At 34.8% G+C, this 19,993-nt stretch overlaps 2 protein-coding genes across 2 annotated transcripts; one reads left to right on the forward strand and one right to left on the reverse strand.

The window, feature by feature from the left end:
- The first annotated feature begins 4,094 nt into the window (after nt 1-4,094).
- On the forward strand, nt 4,095-7,070 carry LOC112006111 (gibberellin 3-beta-dioxygenase 3). Its single transcript, XM_024038408.2, has 2 exons — nt 4,095-4,636; nt 6,422-7,070. The coding sequence occupies exons 1-2, from the start codon at nt 4,155-4,157 to the stop codon at nt 7,011-7,013; spliced, it is 1,074 nt and encodes a 357-aa protein (XP_023894176.1). The 5' UTR covers nt 4,095-4,154; the 3' UTR covers nt 7,014-7,070.
- Nucleotides 7,071-7,749: 679 nt separating this feature from the next.
- On the reverse strand, nt 7,750-18,293 carry LOC112006110 (transcriptional corepressor LEUNIG). Its single transcript, XM_024038407.2, has 18 exons — nt 17,953-18,293; nt 16,877-16,974; nt 16,647-16,756; nt 15,375-15,710; nt 15,201-15,289; nt 15,016-15,103; nt 14,851-14,926; nt 14,101-14,150; nt 12,918-13,202; nt 12,619-12,795; nt 11,946-12,188; nt 11,433-11,553; nt 11,202-11,314; nt 10,900-11,049; nt 10,309-10,461; nt 10,086-10,202; nt 8,640-8,846; nt 7,750-8,274 (listed from the first exon to the last, which is right to left on the reverse strand). The coding sequence occupies exons 1-18, from the start codon at nt 17,988-17,990 to the stop codon at nt 8,131-8,133; spliced, it is 2,595 nt and encodes an 864-aa protein (XP_023894175.1). The 5' UTR covers nt 17,991-18,293; the 3' UTR covers nt 7,750-8,130.
- Nucleotides 18,294-19,993: the final 1,700 nt, after the last annotated feature.

Raw genomic sequence — 19,993 nt, forward strand, 5'->3', positions numbered from 1 at the left:
GTTTTCATGCAAGGGTAACGGTTTGGCTTGTGCTTATTTTATGCAAGGAAGAGAAAGCCAAAAGAACGGTCAAAAGTTTGGCAAAGCCATTTATGAAGGTCGAAAGTTTTGGTCAAAATGGTAGGTGCAAATGTATGAACTTCACATCACAGGTCCCAACTTGTCAAAAAAAGAACCTCTAAAACCTACCCTAATTTATAATGCTGACAATTCTAGATATAGAATTTGATCAAATCCTAAAAATTCTTAAATAAAAAAAAAATTCTAAAAAAGCTAGAACTAACCCTTAAAAGTTAAAACCCCAAAAATGAGCAGGTTGAATACTTTATACTGTATTTCATTAGAAGTACTACTTTCTAAAAGGTTTTACAAGTGCCCTAAGATACCGCATTCTATATTTAGCAACTTGAAACATAATTCTCTGCAAATCTTATTACACAATGGTGTTCTTAGAGCTATTATGGGTTGTTCTCCTGTGTTGTGGTAATCTTCAAGAAGGGTCTAGAAGATTCTGGTGATGATTTGTCCTTATCAAGATCTCCATCAAGAATAGTCTATGTCCTATTGTAGAGAATGTCTCATGTGTATGAGGAAGTGGCACCCTCAATCAAAATTAGGAATACCCTCAAATTTATTTTTAAAAAAAATTATTTGTTCTAGTTTCAAGAAAAAAAAAATTTAACAAAGCCAAGCCCACAGTAAGCCCAACCGATTATAAAAGTAGCAAACCCACGGATTCTCAAAAAAAAAAAAAAAAAAAAAAAAAAAAAAAACCCAATATATTGCAAATCACTAAATCAGAAATCACTAAGGGCTTAAAGCAAACCTAAAGACAGAGCAACGCCTCAGCTTGCTCGCCCCTCATCGGAGATCGCTCATTATTGCCTCAGCCTTTAGGCCTCCCTGCTCCGGTGCGCCCTCCCTCAAGGTATTTCTCTCTCTTTTTCTCTTTGACTCTCTCAGTCTCTCACTCTCTCACTCTCTCTTTATCTAAATTACTTAAATGAAAACTATGAAATGAAATAATGAATAAGAGTCTTTCTCTCTCTTTATTCTTTAAGAGTCTAAATCTCTCTTTTGAACTGTGAGTTTGTGATTGGTTGGTCGAATCTTTAACTTTATTATTATTTTGCTTGTTTTTGACTTTTTGAATTTGGCTTTATCTTATTTGTTGGTGTTGGTGTGTGTTAGTGTTGGTGAGATATTAATTGTCTTTTAGTGTAATGTGTATTGTGATTTGTGATTGTGAAATTTTTTGGCAGCTAGCTCTTATGATTGGGTGTATCAATTATCAGGTTTGTGCTTGTCTGTTGAGTGGGGTGGGGGGTGGATGGGCACATGGGGCCAGGTAAACAATAATAAAAACAGTGTAACATCAACACATGGGATGTGTAATAAACAATAATTAATAATTATGTTAGGCTAATACATTAATAATTTTAAAAATAATTAATAATTTATTGCAATAGTTTATTAATAATTTAAACAATAATTAATAATTTAATTAACCAATACATTATAAAAGACAAACAAATTAAATTATGTTAGGCTAAACAACAATTAATAATTTAATAATTAATGAAACAACAATATAATAAATTATAGTTTATAAAAGACAAACAAATTAATGAAACAACTAAACAACAATATATTTGGAAAAAATTCCTGGAGCCGCCACTTGTATGAGGTGTATGCATCAAACCTCCCACCGCCAATGGTTCTAGTGGGAAAAAGGCTTATTTGATCATGTATTATCTAATAGGCCATCATCCTTTACATTTATGAGTGATGCGCGCAATTAGCTCATATGACCTTTATCACCTCCATTACCTTAATAAGCCTTTGGGACCTAGTGAATAATTGATCATGTCTCTCATGCATGCTATTTGATACGGAGTCCAATATCAGAGGTCACTTGATGCATCTTCAATCTGTGAAAACCATTTGATTTGGGAGGTTCAAATATTAAATGAGCAAAGTTCGAACTAATGTGTTTGTGAACAAACTCATAAGTATAAGGTTAGTTTTAATTATATATAACATATATATATATATATATATATATCATGTAAAATTGAAAATAATTTTACAAGATATCAATTTATTATTTATGATTTATTGATATTATAAATACTCCATTTCATAGGCAATACAAGGTTGGTGAATCTTATTTTTATAACTTCATAAATGATAATTATTTTATCTAATTAACTCAATTAATATATCTTTCATTAAAATTTAATTATTAATTATTAGTATAGATTTGTAAATGGGTAAAAAAAAATTATAGTCATGTTGTTTACAATATTTGAGAAAAGAATAAATTAATCAATTTGCTCTTGAACAAATTGAGCTTATTCAACAAGAAGATAAAATCAACCTTGTACATGTTATCTATGTTGATAAGCTCGAGCTCAATTGGCTCGTGTTTGAAATCAAATTAAATGAACAAGTATGAATTATTAATACTCAGCTCAATCATCTCATTTACAAACCCAAGTGAGATGGCTGTGAACTAAGAATTTCCCTCTCTTTTTTTGTGCAATATTATCTTTTATTTATTTTCTTTATAAGGTGTCTTTGCGATTAATAATATAACTTTAGTGGCTTGGATGGTGATCTCAATCCAATAAATCAATCAGGTATTTTTTTTGTCCCTATATTGCACCAAATCTCAATCCCATGAATCATTAAAGTTTTATCAAGGATGTGTTTAGATACCACTTATTTGCTTAAAACTGAAAACTTATTATTGTGCAGATAGCACCCCAGGACTCAAATCAGTAACAGTAAATAAGTGGAAATTAAATAACAAGCACACACAAAGAATACAAGAATTTGCGTGATTCAGCAAACTGCCTATCTCCACGGCAACGACAGAGAAATTTCACTATAAAATAGGGAGATATAATAATGCACAAGAGCACTCTCAATCCCATGAATCATTAAAGTTTTATCAAGGGTGTGTTTAGATACCACTTATTTGCTTAAAACTGAAAACTTATTATTGTGCAGATAGCACCCCAGGACTCAAATCAGTAACAGTAAATAAGCGGAAATTAAATAACAAGTACACACAAAGAATACAAGAATTTGCGTGGTTCGGAAAACTGCCTATCTCCACGGCAACGACAGAGAAATTTCACTATAAAATAGGGAGATATAATAATGCACAAGAGCACTCTCAAGAAACCCAAATCCCAATACACTCTAACTCTCTCTCACCAACAAGATAAGAAAATACTATTCTTCTTCTTATGCTGTTGCTGCTAGGTTTTTAGGAATTCTCTACTCCTCTATTTAGTGCTGTACATAACAACATATATATGTGTGTGTGTGTTATTAGCAAGCCGGCAAGAGCATTCCTTCTACAATTTGGATTTGGTCAACTAAGATGACCAAATTTGGGCTTGGCAATTCAAGCCACACAGGCCCAAAATCAATACTAATTATTAAAAATACTGTAACAAAATAATTTTTAAATATATAAATAATATTGTAAAACCTCAATTTACTTAAAAATCTATATTTTTCAGATTTTTGTAAGTTTGTGAATAATACTTATAAGACCCACTAAAAAAATGCTGACGCACGAATTGGGAAAACGCCAAAGCGCCAAATCTCAATCCCATAAATCATTGAAGTTTTTTGTCCTTAGTGTTTTTGTTTCGGTATAGCAGTCACATAAGTCTGACTGTCAACAAGGTAACAACTAAAAAAATGTGCCTACCGACTTTAAAGGGCTATATTGCATAGGATGCTTAGAGATAAGCATAGGAAGCTAGCTATTAGCTATCGTTTATTTATTTGTAACAATAGATTTATAGACAACTCTACAAGGTTCCTGACTGAACCCACTTAGAATAGAGACAAACGTGTGTAGAGTGTAGACTCAAGAAGAAAGGTACTGAATCCCAGTTAAACAAGAGACAAAAGTCAGGAGCTTTCTCTCTCCCAATTCAAAAAAAGACAACAGTCAAAAAGCTCTTTCATAAGAAACAAAAGGCTCTCTTAATTTATTATCTGAAAACAAAAACGAAATTCTCTCTCTCTCTCTCTCTCTCTCAAATACAAATTTACAAAAGCACCTCATTTTGACAACAAAATTAGTTTGAGCTTCGTGGTAGTAATATACATGCTCAAAGCAAACTAAAATGATGAATTCAATCTCAGAATCCTTCAAAAGCAACCCTATCCACCTCAACCAAATCATTCCACTAGATTTCAAGTCTGTGCTCACATTACCCGACTCTCACACTTGGACCCTATCCACGGATCCCCTCCAACCCATACCCACGGACCCATTTGAGTCCGTGCCCATCATAGACCTTACCGACCCAAATGCAGTATTGCTGATACGACATGCATGTGAGCAATGGGGTTTGTTTCAAGTCACCAACCATGGCATTCCCATTGACCTCCTTAAACAACTAGAACTTCAAACCAAGCGTTTATTCTCTCTTCCATTGGACCAAAAGCTACGTGCCGTTCGATCCCCAGAGGGCATCACCGGCTACGGCCTCGCTCGCATTTCTGCGTTTTTTCCAAAGCTCATGTGGTCGGAGGGTTTCTCAATTATGGGCTCTCCCTTGGAACATGCTAGCCAACTTTGGCCACATCACCACAAAATATTCTGGTACGTGTTTAATGCATGCCTTGCTGTGGCAATGGGCTTCGATTGTCTTCCACGTTTTGTGTACACGTCATGGGTTAAATAATTAAATGTGAACATTTTATAAAAAAAAAATATAGATATTTGGAGTAAAAATGTTGACATTCTGCCGTGAACTTAATTTGTTATTTGTGTTTCATGTAGCCTATGTATCAAAGAACAATGTTTATTCCACAAACTGTTTTACACCCACCTGGTAACTGAAATCGTGACTTTGACTTCAAATTATGATTTTAGTTACTTTTTGAAGTGTGTTATAGAAAAATTGTATTTATTACGCACAACTGTCTTATATAGTCATGATTTTCAATGTTTAAATCATAATTTCAGTTACTTTTTGAGATGTGTAAAATAATTTATATGTAACAAGTTTAACCATATACTTAACCTAATCCACCTGCAATATGCAGGTTTGACCGTTTAAGGTGGGGTTTTGGGCCAGTTAATTAGCATGGGACCGGATCATTTAAAAAAAAAGGGTCTTGGTTGGATCTAAATCATCCTAATTAGAATGTTTGATTGCTTACATAGAATGTAATTATACGAGGTTGCAAACAAAAGTTGGTGTACCCTTATACTTTATTCTATTTTTTAGAGGAATATTTTGTTTTAATAATAATGCTGTGTTGTGTTGTGACCAACGAGAGAGTAATTAAAAAAAAAAAAAAAAAACTTTCTTAAACTCTCCCCATGATCAAGGGGTGTACGTTCATCGATAAATAAATAGATGAGCATACACTGATACACCCCTTCATGTATGCCTTCCACGAGGCAATCGGTGTGTTTTTGTCATATCCTAGAACTAAGAGGACCATCGGGACTAATTATTTTGCTCGAATCAGTTTCATCAATTTAAGATTTCTTCCGTGCAACCGCAACTTTCTAGTTTCTACATGCGCAATCTTCTTTTTATAGAAAAATGGTAGTGTGGAACTATTTGTTGTCTTTTTGCCAAAATTACATAGGTTCTTAGTGATCCGCATTTCTATATTTAGTTAGCGATTAATTTGAACCGATTCACTAGTTTGTCATAGCTTCACATATGATATGTGTCCATATATTTGCTGAATTGATCTGATTTTGGGTGTGACGGTGTTGGGTTGAGGTTGGGATAAGTACTCTTTGTATTTAAATTTATTTATGGCATGTTTGGATGTTTAAAAAAGGAGGGGAGTAGAGTAGAGGGAGGGAGAGTAATGCAATTACCTTATTTGGAAGTTTTTTAAAGGATGAGGGGGAGGGGTTTAGAGGAGTTTGGAGGGGTTTGGACTCCCTCTAGCCCCTCAATTTTAATTCCCCCAAATTGGAGAGATTTGGAGGGGGAGTAGAGTACATAAACTATTGACCAAGTAAATTACCTAATTTACCCTTATTATATTAACAAAATTACACAAGGGGAAGGGCTAATTAATCCCTTCCCCCTTACTAATTTTAAAAACATCCAAATAAGGTGGAGGTGAATCATTCTCCTCTACTCTCCTCCCCACTACTCCCCTTCCCTCTACTCCCCTCTACTCTCCTCCCTCTCTAAACTTCCAAACAAGCTATTAAAGATAACATACTTAGTTATACCCCATCTCATGAAACGGATGTCACTAATTTGAATCTTTCCTCACCTCTCCTAAGCCTGACACTTACTCGATTTCAAGTCATATATAAACATTTTTTCAAAGAATACAAGAATAAGTTAACTATAATTTTCCTTATTATCATGTATAATTTGTAACATTTCTCATTTTTGTCATGCAGTAATGTAATGGAAGTGTGCCAAAAGGACATGAAGGACCTAACAGAAAGGATTCTAGGGTTGATGCTTGTGTCATTGGGCTTAACCCGTGAAGATGTTAAATGGTTTAAGCCCAAAGATAGGAAGAAACAACCCCAAGCCCTTCTCCATTTAAACTCATACCCAATCTGTCCAGACCCGAGCCGGGCCATGGGCATGGCCCCTCATACAGACTCATCATTGCTCACTTTGCTACACCAAAGCAGCACCACTGGGCTCCAAGTCCTTAGAGACAGTGTTCGGTGGGTGCCTGTGCATCCTATCAGGGGTGCACTTGTTGTCAATATTGGTGACCTAATGCACATACTCTCCAATGGCCGTTTCAAGAGTGCATTGCATCAAGTGTTTGTTAACCAGACACATCATCGCATCTCAGCCGCTTACTTCTATGGCCCACCAGGGAATGTGAAGATATCACCGTCGATGAAGTTGATTGACCACAAACATCCACCACTCTATCGCTCAGTGACATGGAAGGAATATCTTGATGCCAAGGCAAAGCATTTCAACAAGGCACTTGACTTGATTAGGAATGATGTATGCATTGCCAATTGATAAAAACAAGTGTGGATGTTGAATTTTGACTTCAAATTTCATTTGGGTCTATAATATATATATGATCAATTACAACAATTAATTAATTAATTAATATTTATTTTTAAGTATATATATTTTATATTTGAAATAAGTTATGTTTATTTTGAATTTAAAACGTATGTAACAACAATAAAATGTTTAAAAATATATCTAAAATTAATTTAAAAATAACAAAATATTGTTTAAAGTACGAATAAAAAAGTTTAAATAAACAACATTCAATATCAAACTAGAACAAATGAATTAAAAAATAATTTTTTCTTTGTGAGTGCATACTTGACACGATTGTGTCTATGTTAAATACGCGTCCAACACCAATACGTTGGCAATTTTGCTGTGTCTGTGCTCCCCAGGCTCTATGCTCTTTTATAATGGTGTGATGCCTCTTCCATTTTTATAGACAGAAACCAAGCCATAGGGATAGAGGTATAAAATTTTTACACAATAGTAATTATCATTTCTCGCAGAGCAATGTTGAGTTTGACAACAGAGGGTAAAGAAAATTTACTAAGTTTTATCAGTGCAAAAGGTTCTTGAGCACATGGACCAGAACCAAAAATGCGCCACAACATTCGCGGTGAATTATATTAGACGAACAAAATTGTTTGAAAGGATTCTACAAATCTAATAGAACTGTAAATATTGCTAAGAATGAACAACCAGCTTGCATGTTTGAACCACAATCGTGAAAACATAGAAATAAAATCTGATGCCCCATCATATTTAATGCCTTTCAAAAGGGTGATTCATATAAGTTAACATAACAGGATGTCATAACAAAAAGGAGAATTCTGTATTAAAAAAAAAATTTACATCTTTTGTAAGTCTGAACCAAAACTCTATAGGAACATTGTCAACCGGATTTTGTGTGTACCAAAGTTAGCTTTGATGCGAAAGTTGACTTCATTTGGTTAACTTCTCCGAGTCATGATCTAAATACTTATTTCCTTGCCAAGGCAGACTGTAAGGAAATATAAACAGCAACAAAAGTATCCGTGGAAAACCTGCTGAGTATTTCTGGATACACATAATGGAGAAGTCATACCAACTTTGTCAGGGGGAAAAAGCAGTTAAGTCACTTCCAGAGCTTGACATACTTGTCATGACTAGCTGTAGCTATCAAACCTGCAGTACTCGATACTGCTAAAGCGGACACTAGTTTGTCATGTGCATGTAGAGTCATTGTCTTGTTCTCGCTTGTGTTCCAAAGTTCCAAAGTCTGGAATGACCGCCAATCCACATGAAGAACATAAGTCCAGGTCAGCGCTTAAACAATTACATGCCATCTAGTTCAAAACTCAATGGAAACAAAAGTTGGAATTCACTCGACATATACCCTACAATCCAGTACATCACACTATGGAGCACTGGTATTTCAAAGTTGTAAAAACCTTATCTAATTGTGCACTACTAATCTGAGACTTGCATCATATTGCACTCCTCACAAATCACAATGTTGTGTATGGCTAAATTAGATGAAAAGGCAGAACAGTCATCTCGCACCCTATTCAATCAACTGACAAACCATATATGTTATGCGGCAAATTTCATGAAATTGCATTAAAAGGTAGAGCTATGACTTACCTGATAACAGCCAATGACCAACAGCGTAGGATAAGTAGGATGGAAAACACAGCTATTAAATTTGTTGCCAGTACAGCTCAATTCATGAATACATTCCCCTTTGTTTCCGGAGCCAATTGTCCACACTCTCACCAAGTCATCACTCACAGATGCCAGATATTCACCAGTAGGATCCCAGCAGACAGAATGGACCATGTTTTTATGGCCCTAAACAGTAAAAGAGAGCGTCAATCATAATGTGAGGTCATTACTCCAAAGAGAATGAAGTGAGAAAAAAGAAGTAACAAAGCAATAACAGATATTCATGTGACTTCCACATCATATCCTGAAAACAATTCAAGAAAACATAAACTGCATTATTTGCATATTTTCTCTTCAAGATCTCATAATGAAACTAATTCAATTTATAAATATAACTGAATTTTATTTGTTCAGGGCCAATAATGAACAAGGAGCTTACGTAACGTGAGAGAATATTCCAAGTTACAGAGCCAAAGGCTAGGGTGCCATAAAGGACTTTCATATGCCAAGCAAGCAAAATTATATATCCATTTTGGCTTTTTCATCAAGGGGCACTTAAAAGCCATTAATCATCTTGTAGGCAGCCCTTTAGGGAGGGGGTTAAAGAAACCTTGAATTATTAAGATTTCCATTTCTAAAACAGATGTTTCCATTTTCCATCAAAACTGTAATGACTAGGGAAATTCTAACCAAGATAATCAAAGTCAATTGAAAAAAAAAAAAAAAAAAACCACCAGCTTTGAAGGATGGAAAACTGGTATGCAACAGAGACAGATGAGAGCCATCTAGCAATGAAATCTGGTTTCCGAATTTTAAAGGACCTACAAAGCCGGGTTAAGAAATGCCTCTAGGAAAAGAATGTATTCATCTCATAGAAAATCTAATGGCTCGGTTTAAAAAAAAAAAAAACTAAATTATATCAATCAAGCCAGTTGCCAAAACACTCGCTAAATTGAACCTCTGGACGCAGATATTGATATCTCCAACATACGCACAAGAGAACTATCTGACAGAAAAAACTGGTCTTGGAACTTTGGAGTTTGGACCTACAAAGCCAGCTAAAAGAAAGGTCTCCATGCATGCCCTCCAATTATACCATACAAATCGCACACTAACAATCCACCCAAAGGGAGGTTTAGTAAATAATCAAATATGACACTTGGGCTAAGGGTCAAGTTGGTAATTTTCTTTACATCCACCCCTCCTGGAGATAAGAAGGTACTATGTACCCTGGGGATACACTGAATTTTCTCCCTGGAGCCCAGGAGTCATATGCACCCCTAAAATAAAGAGCTTTGAATGCTAGAAGAAAAGCACCTACACCTAACAAAATTAAGTGAATACCCAAATTGTAATCAATTTATTTCCATCTTTCCATACATAACCGAAGAACAGAAAAGAGTCCACAAAAGGACGACAGCCAACCTGTAATTTAAGCCTACAAACTTGGGTCTCTACATCAAGTATGGATACAAGATTCTCTGCTGCAGCAGCAAGAAGCCTTCCAGCACGAGGTTGAAATCTCATCTGGGTCGCACCACCCTGAAAAAATGGAATATAATCTACTAAATACAAACAGATGCTTAAAATAATATTGAACCTTGTTGTACAATTTTCTTGAAGATGAATAAACACCATATTCTTATACCTTGAAAACTCCAGTACAACTGCCATTCTTGATACTCCAGTATCTTATCTCATTAGTATCACAAGAGCAGATAAGGTCCTCTTTACTAGGATGGAAGTCCAATGACATAACAGTATCAGAATGCCCCGTAAAAGTGCGAAGAGAATAACTGGGCTGCAAAGTATCATTGTATCCATTAAATTAAATATAAATAAATAAAGATAAGAGAGGTAAAGGCATCATAATAACCCCAAAGATACTGTAATATAAATTGATTCCATCACTGACTTCAAAGGCAAAGGCATAAGAGAATGAAATCAATAGAGGAAGTTTACATTACAAACTTATCTTAGTATTTCTAGCAAGTCAACTTTATGACTCAATCCAAAATAACCTTATTCTACTTATGAGAGGTTGTCTTAAGGTATTAAAAAGGGGTTTTGGGGGTGGGGGGAAGGGAAGGGAAGAGGTGTAGTTTTATTAACAAGTTGTGATGCAATTATGCTGGTATATAGAATTCCAAATTTGGTGGATTTCCATCAATACAATCAAAGTTCAATTTTGAACTTATACATAAGGATTTCAAAATAAAAAGGGAATATGCCAACTTACATTATCAGCATCCCAAACCCTGACAGTTTTGTCAGCTGAAGATGTAGCAAGTCGAGACATACTTGGACTGAAACGGACATCAGTTATCCAATGAGAATGCTCTTCAAGTGTAGACTTCATTGTAAAGGATTCTGTGCACCACAATACAACCTGCACCATAAATCATCAGGAAAAAAGGTTTCTGTTGACTTTTCTATAATCAGAATCAATTCAGTCAAAGCAGAACTGAAGTTTCCCTGTGCAACTGTTTGCAGCATTTGAACAATGTTAAATAAAACAATCTAATCAAGCCAACTGCTTACTTTTCTATCAAAACCACCAGTAGCAAGCAGTTTCCCATCTGATGAGAAGTGACAACATTCAACTTTATTCGTACTACTTGCAGGAATACGCCGGATCTCCGTAAATGTGAAGCCTAAAATTAATATAAACATGTTAAACCCTTGGGTCCCATTGACATAGATATATGGAGCAAAGCATTAAACAATCAAACAAGAAGCATTCACCAATCTAAAAAGCAGAATGCGCTGTACCTTTGCTGACACCAGAACATTGATTAACTCGACTATCCCTAGGGTCTGCATCATCTTGAGACAAGAATGACTCAACATTATCTTCCAAGGACCCATCATCCACAAACTGGTCCATATCAGACTGCAAAAGACTATGTCAACTATCTGACTGCAAAATTGAATGCAAATAGCAACCCCCCCTTCCCCCTAAAACAAAAAGAGAGAAAGAAAAAGAAAAACACCTTGCCCTTAGCAGCAGAGTCATGACCCTGGCACTGCTAATGACAATTCCTCACAAATAAACAATCTGTAACTTTGTTACAAAGGGCACATTGTATAATTTTTAAACATTACTTTAACAACACACTACTTCTAAAACATGTAACTTGTGATCAGGAAAATTATCCAAAATGAGATTAACATGAAATAAGTTAAAATACAGGTAAAGCCGAGCTCAGTAGCATGAGCCTGGAACCTCAGCAGGGGCACTATGGTTAAAAAAAAAAAAAAAATAAAAAAAAGAAGGTTGCTCACCAACTGATTTGGTGCTGATGTAAGTGGGCCCACCGCATCAGAACCAAACATAAGTAGAGACTTAGAGGAACCACCATTATGTGGTAAACTTGGCATTGACATCACATCTCCTGGTGTGTGAGTAGAAGGTGTTGAAGGTGAACTTGGGGATGGTCCTGTGGTGTTTGCAGTCCCAGAGCTATTGGCAGGACCTGAAGATGATACTGGCTGCTTTCTCTTTCGCACAATTTGAGTTTTTGGAGCCTTTAAGGAACAAAAGGAAACAATTTCAGAAACTCAAACCAGGTTATACCAAATTTTCAGTGATGATCAAGTACACAGTGGTAAATTAGAGTTAAGAAACCATTTGACACACAACTTAGATGATGGAAAAGTAAAGCACGAGAAACAAATAACAATAATTACGTAAGGGGATACAAAAGCAAAATGAACTAGATGATGGGAAAGTAAAGCATGTGAAAGATGACACAACCTATAATTGGTTAAAAGATTACATGTTTAGCAATAATAGTCCACATTACAAAAGAAATTCTAAAATAATTTGTCAAGTTATATTTGGAGAATGGAGAATGGAGAATTGTTCTACAATAACTAAGCCAAAAACCAAGAAAAGAAAACGACAACAGGAAAAGAGTGTAGCTAACAAAATCTACGACTGCTGAAGCCAATAAACCTGATCGCTTCCTTGAAAGGTATTTGAAATGCTACCATCCACTGTGACGCTTCCAGCACCATTCATTTTATCTTGCTGCTGGAGGTGGTGGTTTGAATTTTGAGAATGTTGACTAGAAAGTGAATGCTGCGCATAATGCTGCTGCTGCTGATTGTTCTGAATGTGTTGCTGCTGTAACTGAGAAGCATTACAACATTAGATAAGCAAGCACAACTGGAAGTTTAGAGACTGATAAAACTGTTGAAAAGACATAAAGATGATAAGATTGATCAACTCTGATGTGCAGGAACAAATAATACCTTGATTAGCATCTCTGTCTCTGCACGGGAACCAACTTGAACTGGTGATCCAACACTAGGAACCATATCAACAACAGAATTTAACTGGCCATCCTTTGCAAGACCCATATTACGATTGTTTTGAAACATTCTTAGTTTTCTGGATTCCAAATCATTCGCAGATGGAGATGCCAAGTTTTGCTGTGTCTGAAGCATTAGTTGCTGCTGTAACTGAAGTTGATTGAAAGACTGAGGGGACTGCATCTTCTGCTGCTGGAAAAACCCAGTTCGAATCTGCTCCAGCCCCTACAAAAGGTGAGAAGTTTTCAGAAAAGAAATCCAATTCCATCCTTCTATAATATCGTAATCATTTTGTGAACCACCAAATTGAATTTTTTTTTTTTTTTTAATAATTAAACCAAAAATGCAAATGCAAGTTTCATTCCAAGCAGCATGCATAAACAACATTTGCCAGTTGTCAGACAAGAGGGAGGGAAATTTGCCTTCATTCTGCCTAGCTCTTTCCTAAGAAGTCAGGTTGAATAGAAGTGGGAGCAATCATTTGCTTACTGCAGTTTCAAAATAACCATCCTCAACAATTCACACATTCACTACTTCCAACTTTCATTTCTAAAGTTGAAATATTTAACAGAAAATGCTTAAGCAACTCTCTATGAGCAAAATGGAGGCTTCCCTTATCCAACTGCCCACATACAAAGACAGGCTACCACGTATATTGCCAGAAGTTCTCTTCAATAGTAACATAGACAAAGATATAATGTACTAAAACAAAAAGAAGGAAAGACAAACTGAATTCAAACCTCAAATTAAAAATTAGAGAAAGAAAAGAGTATTGATTAATTTCTTTTTTTGATAAGTGTATTGATTAAATTAAATATATTTGTCCTTCAAAATAAAATACAACAACCATATCAAGTCTTATCACACAAAATAAAACAATTTATCTTATAATGCAACATATTGCTTTAACTAATAATTTTTTCTAATGACAAATTGCCTTGATAGGTAGAATATTGAGAGGAAAATGTCATATCGGTTAAGACACTTTTCAGCTTAATTAAGATTTGATTGGCAGATGAGTGGTGGATGAACCAACCAAAATGAAACTAAGATCATCCTACTTGAAAACAGATGCACAATTGAATATACAGGGAATAAAAAAAAGCATGGCTTTTAGTCTTACCGTCAAAGGCCATCCTTTCAAAGTCAAATTGTTACTGCCTTGATTTGATCCTAAAAGAACATGAGAATAATTGTTACAACTAACAATGAAAAAATCCTAAATTATACAGTTTCAATAAATAATTAAAGAACTAATAAACCATGGATTTACATGCTGCATGACCCAAAACACAAATGCATACTAGATCATGGAACTTAATGGGAGTTTCTTAGGATCCATTTGGGATTTCCAATCACTTATGCATACGTTTCTAGATCCAATAACAATTGTTCCTTTGCAATAAATGACAGTTTTGTTTTGATAAGAAAATATAAGGTAACGAAAGAAGCAACCTCCTTTGCAACAAATGACATGAAAAACATTTACAACACATCCATCGATATTCAGTTAAAAACATCTTATTTATAAGAGAAATTTCCTAGATTCCTTCCTTTTTCATTTGATCTTCCAAAATCATCACCTATATTAGAATAATTGCCAATCCGTAAGTTCAGAGTAGTAAGCAGAGAAGAATACTAGGTTTAGTAATAATCATTTGAACATTTGAACCCTTGTTGAGCTGAATACTAGAAGTTGCATTCCTCATTCTATTAAAATTCTTCATAACATAAGGGGTCAACATCCCATGATTTGTTAATAGTAAAAAGAAAGTTACAGCTATAAAATCATAGAACCTATACATAAACATAACAAAATGAGAAAAGAGAAACAAACAGCTGGATTGAAACAAAGGACAATTTCAATCAATACCATGAACTCCAATCAATGATCCTTCTGAGCCAGCAGCTCTGGGGTTCATCATTGAACTCATCTCACTCTTTATCTCCTGTTTCAGCATACAAGATTATCAAAAATAAGAAAATTGAGCTATGAAAGTAACAAAATGATGGCAATGATGATGATTATTATTATTACCTGTATAGGCCCTGGAAGCTGCTGACTTCGATTTTGAACTTGTTGAAGATTTCCAGAAATACCCCCAGGTGTACCATGAAGTGTTTGCCTGCAAAACAAGAGTTTACGTACTTTCAAATTGGACAAATTACAAATGTAGACTCGTAGTACAACTTAATAACTGTGTCCTGGAAAAAAAAAAATACCCTTGAGGTTGGCCACCTGCTGCACCTGCCTTCAGCATTGAGGCATGATTAGGATCCAGTAGCTGTCCGACATTGTCACCTAACCTTTGCTGCATGATAATGTTTTGTAAATAACTGCAGGGATAATGAAAAAAGAAGAAACTCATTTTTAAATCCATCACAGAATATCAATACCTTCATAGCTCCATCATCCAATGCATCCCTCTGGAGTGGATGCTTTAGTCTATCCTCATACATTTTTGTTGCCAATGCATTTGCAGTTGCAGTCGCAGAGTTCTGTCTAATAAGAGGGTCGCCACTTGCAAGCCCATTGGCAGAGCCATTTAGGAGCTGCGTTCCATCTCTCCGCTGCTGCTGCTGCTGCTGCTGCTGCTGTTGTTGTTGCTGTTGCTGCTGTTGAGCATGCCTCTGCATCAAGAGCTGCTGCATTTGCATCTGTTGATGCTGCTGAGGTTTCTGGTTCTGTTGTTGTTGCTGCTGCTGCTGCTCCCGAGCCTTTGCCAACTGAGTCTGTCATTTCCATATAAACATCAAGGTTATTTAAGTATCTCTCCAACATAGCAAACACAGAACAAGTAGAGATCCACACAATCCAAACAATACTTTGTAATATACCATATATTTTACGAATCCAAAAAAATAAAAATAAAATCTAAGTTAATATTGTTTGATATGTAGGTTTTTTTATTTTTTGCTTTATAAGAAATTGTTATATATGTAGGTCAAACTCCCTATCCTCTCAAGTACACTTCAGACAAATTCAAAAAATCCATTCCATGACAAGACTCCAAATAAGATTTCAACGTTTAAGCATTAGCTGTCCAGGCCAAAAAGTCATTAATAATGCTTCAGAATAAAAATTCCCCATGTTCACTGAAAAGCTAGCAAGGTATATTCATTAGGTGGTAGGACACCAACAATTTTTTGCAGAAGAAAAAAACCAGAAAGAACAAAGCTAATATTATTTGCAAAAATATTACTTAAGCCCCTGACATTACATTTTAATAAGTGCTGGTAATACAATATTAAGACCAATAATTCCAATTTCAGCCCATATCTGACTCTGACTAAAAAAAACTAAACCATTAGGGAAAGGAGAGAAACAAAATACATATGACCAAGAAGAGACTGAAGATAATATGATGAAGACCATTAAAGTGCATAATTTTTTTTCAATTGGTAAGTTACACACACTCAATGGGTCTTGAACCTACAACCTCTCCCTCCGCCTAGCACTTATAGGTGGAGGTGGTGTCAGTTCAGCTAGAGCTCATTAGCCAACAGAAAAATTGAATTTCTGTTGCCAGAATATGATTGCTATAAGAAAAATGATTTGCAGATTCACGGAATTGCCTGGAGACTTTAAGAACAACACCCTCCCCAACCCAAAAGAAGCTAAAAAAAGAAAGATATATATATATATATATTAAGAACTGGTAAACCCACCTCGATGTATGATGCAGCTGGTTCTGAGTGCTTCTCATTTGTCCTCGCAATAAATATGTCCCAAAAGACGGACCACCATTCAAAAAGAAAACCACCAGGTGCATCAATAGCTAGAGTACATGTACACACAAAAGCCACAATTATTATGAATTATGATATAGACATAGAGCATGGGAAGTCCAGAATACATATTAAATCTCTGTTCTTAGCAAATCTTCACATATTCTTACCAACAGGATCTGAAGAGACTTTCCCTTCGGCTTGAAATGCTTTTGCAGTAGAATGTAATTTCCTCTTCATAAGATAGTCATATATATACACATCCAACCTATTGTACAAAGACCAAACCAGTCAGATTGTAAAACAATACAAATATAAAAATCCAAATTGATACAAACCCAGCATTTAAACACCAACAAAATGAAGAAAAATACTGTCCAAAATATAGAGAAACAAATACCACCCCCTCGGTAACTCAGAAAATCAAAATTTTCTGACAATAATGCAAAAGTAAAACCTTACACAAATTTTTGGCTTGGTTGGATTTCTAAATTAACTTTTTGAATCTTAATTTTTTCATCATTTGAGAGGAGAGAACAAAAACCACCATTCAACCAAGCCTAATAAGACTATTTGCCTCGAGTCCTTGACTAAAACAATATGAAAACAGTATAAATAAAAAAAAATCCACCCCCACCCAAAGAACATAAGAAATATATCCAAAAGTACCCCAAAAACCAGAACCAAAAAGAAACCAAGAAGTAATAGAAGGCAACAACAAGAACAAGAACACCAAAATCATCGCAGACAAAATAGACTCCGGAGAAACTTCAACATGCCCATTTAGAAACATATTAGAATACAAGCACCAATCACAGAGTAAAGTTCAAATCAAAACCCTAGACCCAAAAAAGAGCTAATGAAAAACTAAACCAAAAAAAAAGATGAAATTTTGTACAGAAAAACAGTCCTAAAAACTGACAAATCAACCAAATCTTAAAATTTAAAAAACACACACTAAAAGCACAAACTTTATCAACAGAAACATCAGTACAACATGGAAAACAACCCCAAATGAGGAAAAATGCAAACAAAACAAACACCACAAAAAAAACTATAACATACCCATTTGAAAACATGAAAATAAAAACCCAAAATAACACTTTCAAAAACAAAAATGCGAAAACGAAAACCCTAGGACCCAAAAACAAAGCCACAAGCATTCAAAGTCCTAAACGACCGAAACCCAGAAATCAAAAACGAACAAACAACATAACAAAATCGATTTCCTTGCATAAAGACTTACATTTTATCAGCTTCCCAGTTGGTCTGAGACTGAGACATGGCTAAAACACCGTAATCTATGACAAATCCGATACCTTTGGAACTGTGCGTAAGAAAAAAAAATATTTATATTCAGATGAGTTTTTTCCTCTTAGCTCTCTCTTACGTTAGATTCTCAGGAGAGCATGTCTTCTGGATTTTCGGACTAAAGCCTTTTAATGTGTGTGCGTGTTTTTTTTCTTCTTTTTAACAACATTTGATGACTATAATCTTGGTCATATGACTCATATGTAAATAAAATAATAATAAATTATTAAGAAGTATTCTGGGCTGCTCTTTCTATAACAATTGTTTGGCTTTTCGCTTTGGTTCTTTCTGGCCTTATGCCAAAATTTCACGCAACCAAAGCACTGTACAGTGGCGCCCTTTTTTTTTTTTTTCTCCTTTCGTCTTGGCTCGCATTATGAAGAGCTTTTTTGACTTTTTGGCTCATATCATGCATTTTCCATCACCTAAATTTTAGATATGACAACTTGACATTATTTATTTTACCCAAAAAAAAAGTCACATTGTTTTTTTTTAATGCAACTGTCATTATTAATTGGTTAAAATCAAGTTAACAATTTTTGATAGTAAGTATTTAATTTGATTATTATTATCGTATACTATATATTATAAATTGGGTCTTAAAAATCAAGATTGTGCGAAGTGGTTCGACATATAGCTTATAGGTTTTATAGCGGATTTTTGTTATGAAACTTATTAATTATTAAAATAGCTTACTTGAGAAGAAACTATATCATACAATTTGCGTCATCTACAATTTTTTTTTTTTTTTTTTTTTTTTTGAGAATCACCTACAATTTTCATATGACAATTTGCGTCATCTACAATTTTTTTTTTTTTTTTTTTTTTTTTGAGAATCACCTACAATTTTCATATGACAACTTAACATTATTTATTTTAGCCCAAGAAAAAAAGTCGCATTGTTTTTTTCAATGCAACTGTCATTATTAATGGGTTAAAATCAAGTTAACAGTTTTTTATAGTAAAGTGTTTAATTTGATTATTATCATATACTACTATATATTAGTCTAAAAGTCAAGATTGTGCGAAGTGGTTCAACATACAATTTATAGGTTTATAGGGGATTTTTGTCATGAAACTTATTAATTATTACGATAACTTTTTTTTTTTGATAAAAAGACCATAACTTTATTAAGAAGAAGATAAACATAATACATCATGAGTTAAAGCCAACTTAACCATATTAGGATTTTCCTCTATCCAAGTTTCATAACTATCAAATATTTGGCATACTGAGCCAAAAGATGAGTTGGACAATTGTCATCTCGCTCAACATGGGAAATTTCCACACATCTAAAATCCTACAACCTTGTTTTAATCCCTCCTATGATATTGTCAATAGCAACTAGAGCTTCACTAGTTCTAATTAACACATCAACAACTATCTTGGAGTCACTCTCAAACAACACATCTCGTACCCCTACATCCCAAGCAAAAAGAACCCCTTCCTCCAATGCTTTTGCCTTCAATCTCCATAGGACTTAGTGGAATGGTAAGTTCTTGCTTAGAGCTGCCTCTACTTGCCCTTTGTAGTCCTGAATAATAACCCCAATTCCTGCAGACTGTGTGTTAACAAAAGTAGCCCCATCAGTATTAATCTTACACCAAGATTGGGCTGGGGATATCCACTGCACTGTATCGATGTTTCATGGCAAACCAGCTTGAAGTTAGCCATTTGAAACTCCTCCAGCAAGTACTTAGCCTTCAAAAAAATTCCAGCAGCTTACCGTCGTGTTTTACCTTGTCTCACTGCATTCCTATTAAACCACATAAACCATGCCACTGCGATGACTATCCCCAACAGTTCATCATTCATATGCTATCCAAATTTTAAATACCAAAGCAGGTCTCCAAACTCATGAAAAACACCACCTTGACACTCAAACGAGATAACTTAATTGAGAAGAAACTATATCACTAAAATAGCAAGCAACTATATTTTGAGTTTTAATAATTTAAAATGCTAATCTAACTAA

Source organism: Quercus suber, unplaced genomic scaffold (assembly GCF_002906115.3).
Source record: "Quercus suber isolate HL8 unplaced genomic scaffold, Cork oak 2.0 scaffold_1026, whole genome shotgun sequence".
Taxonomy (NCBI): Eukaryota; Viridiplantae; Streptophyta; class Magnoliopsida; order Fagales; family Fagaceae; genus Quercus; species Quercus suber.

Coding starts and splice junctions, on each gene's coding strand:
- LOC112006111 (XM_024038408.2), top strand. CDS start 4,155: ATGATGAATTCAATCTCAGAATCCTTCAAAAGCAACCCTATCCACCTC. Junction 4,637..6,421: donor CATCACCACAAAATATTCTG/GTACGTGTTTAA, acceptor TTTGTCATGCAG/TAATGTAATGGAAGTGTGCC.
- LOC112006110 (XM_024038407.2), bottom strand. CDS start 17,990: ATGTCTCAGTCTCAGACCAACTGGGAAGCTGATAAAAT. Junction 14,151..14,850: donor ATCATTGATTGGAGTTCATG/GTATTGATTGAA, acceptor ATGTTCTTTTAG/GATCAAATCAAGGCAGTAAC. Junction 12,796..12,917: donor AGACAGAGATGCTAATCAAG/GTATTATTTGTT, acceptor AATGCTTCTCAG/TTACAGCAGCAACACATTCA.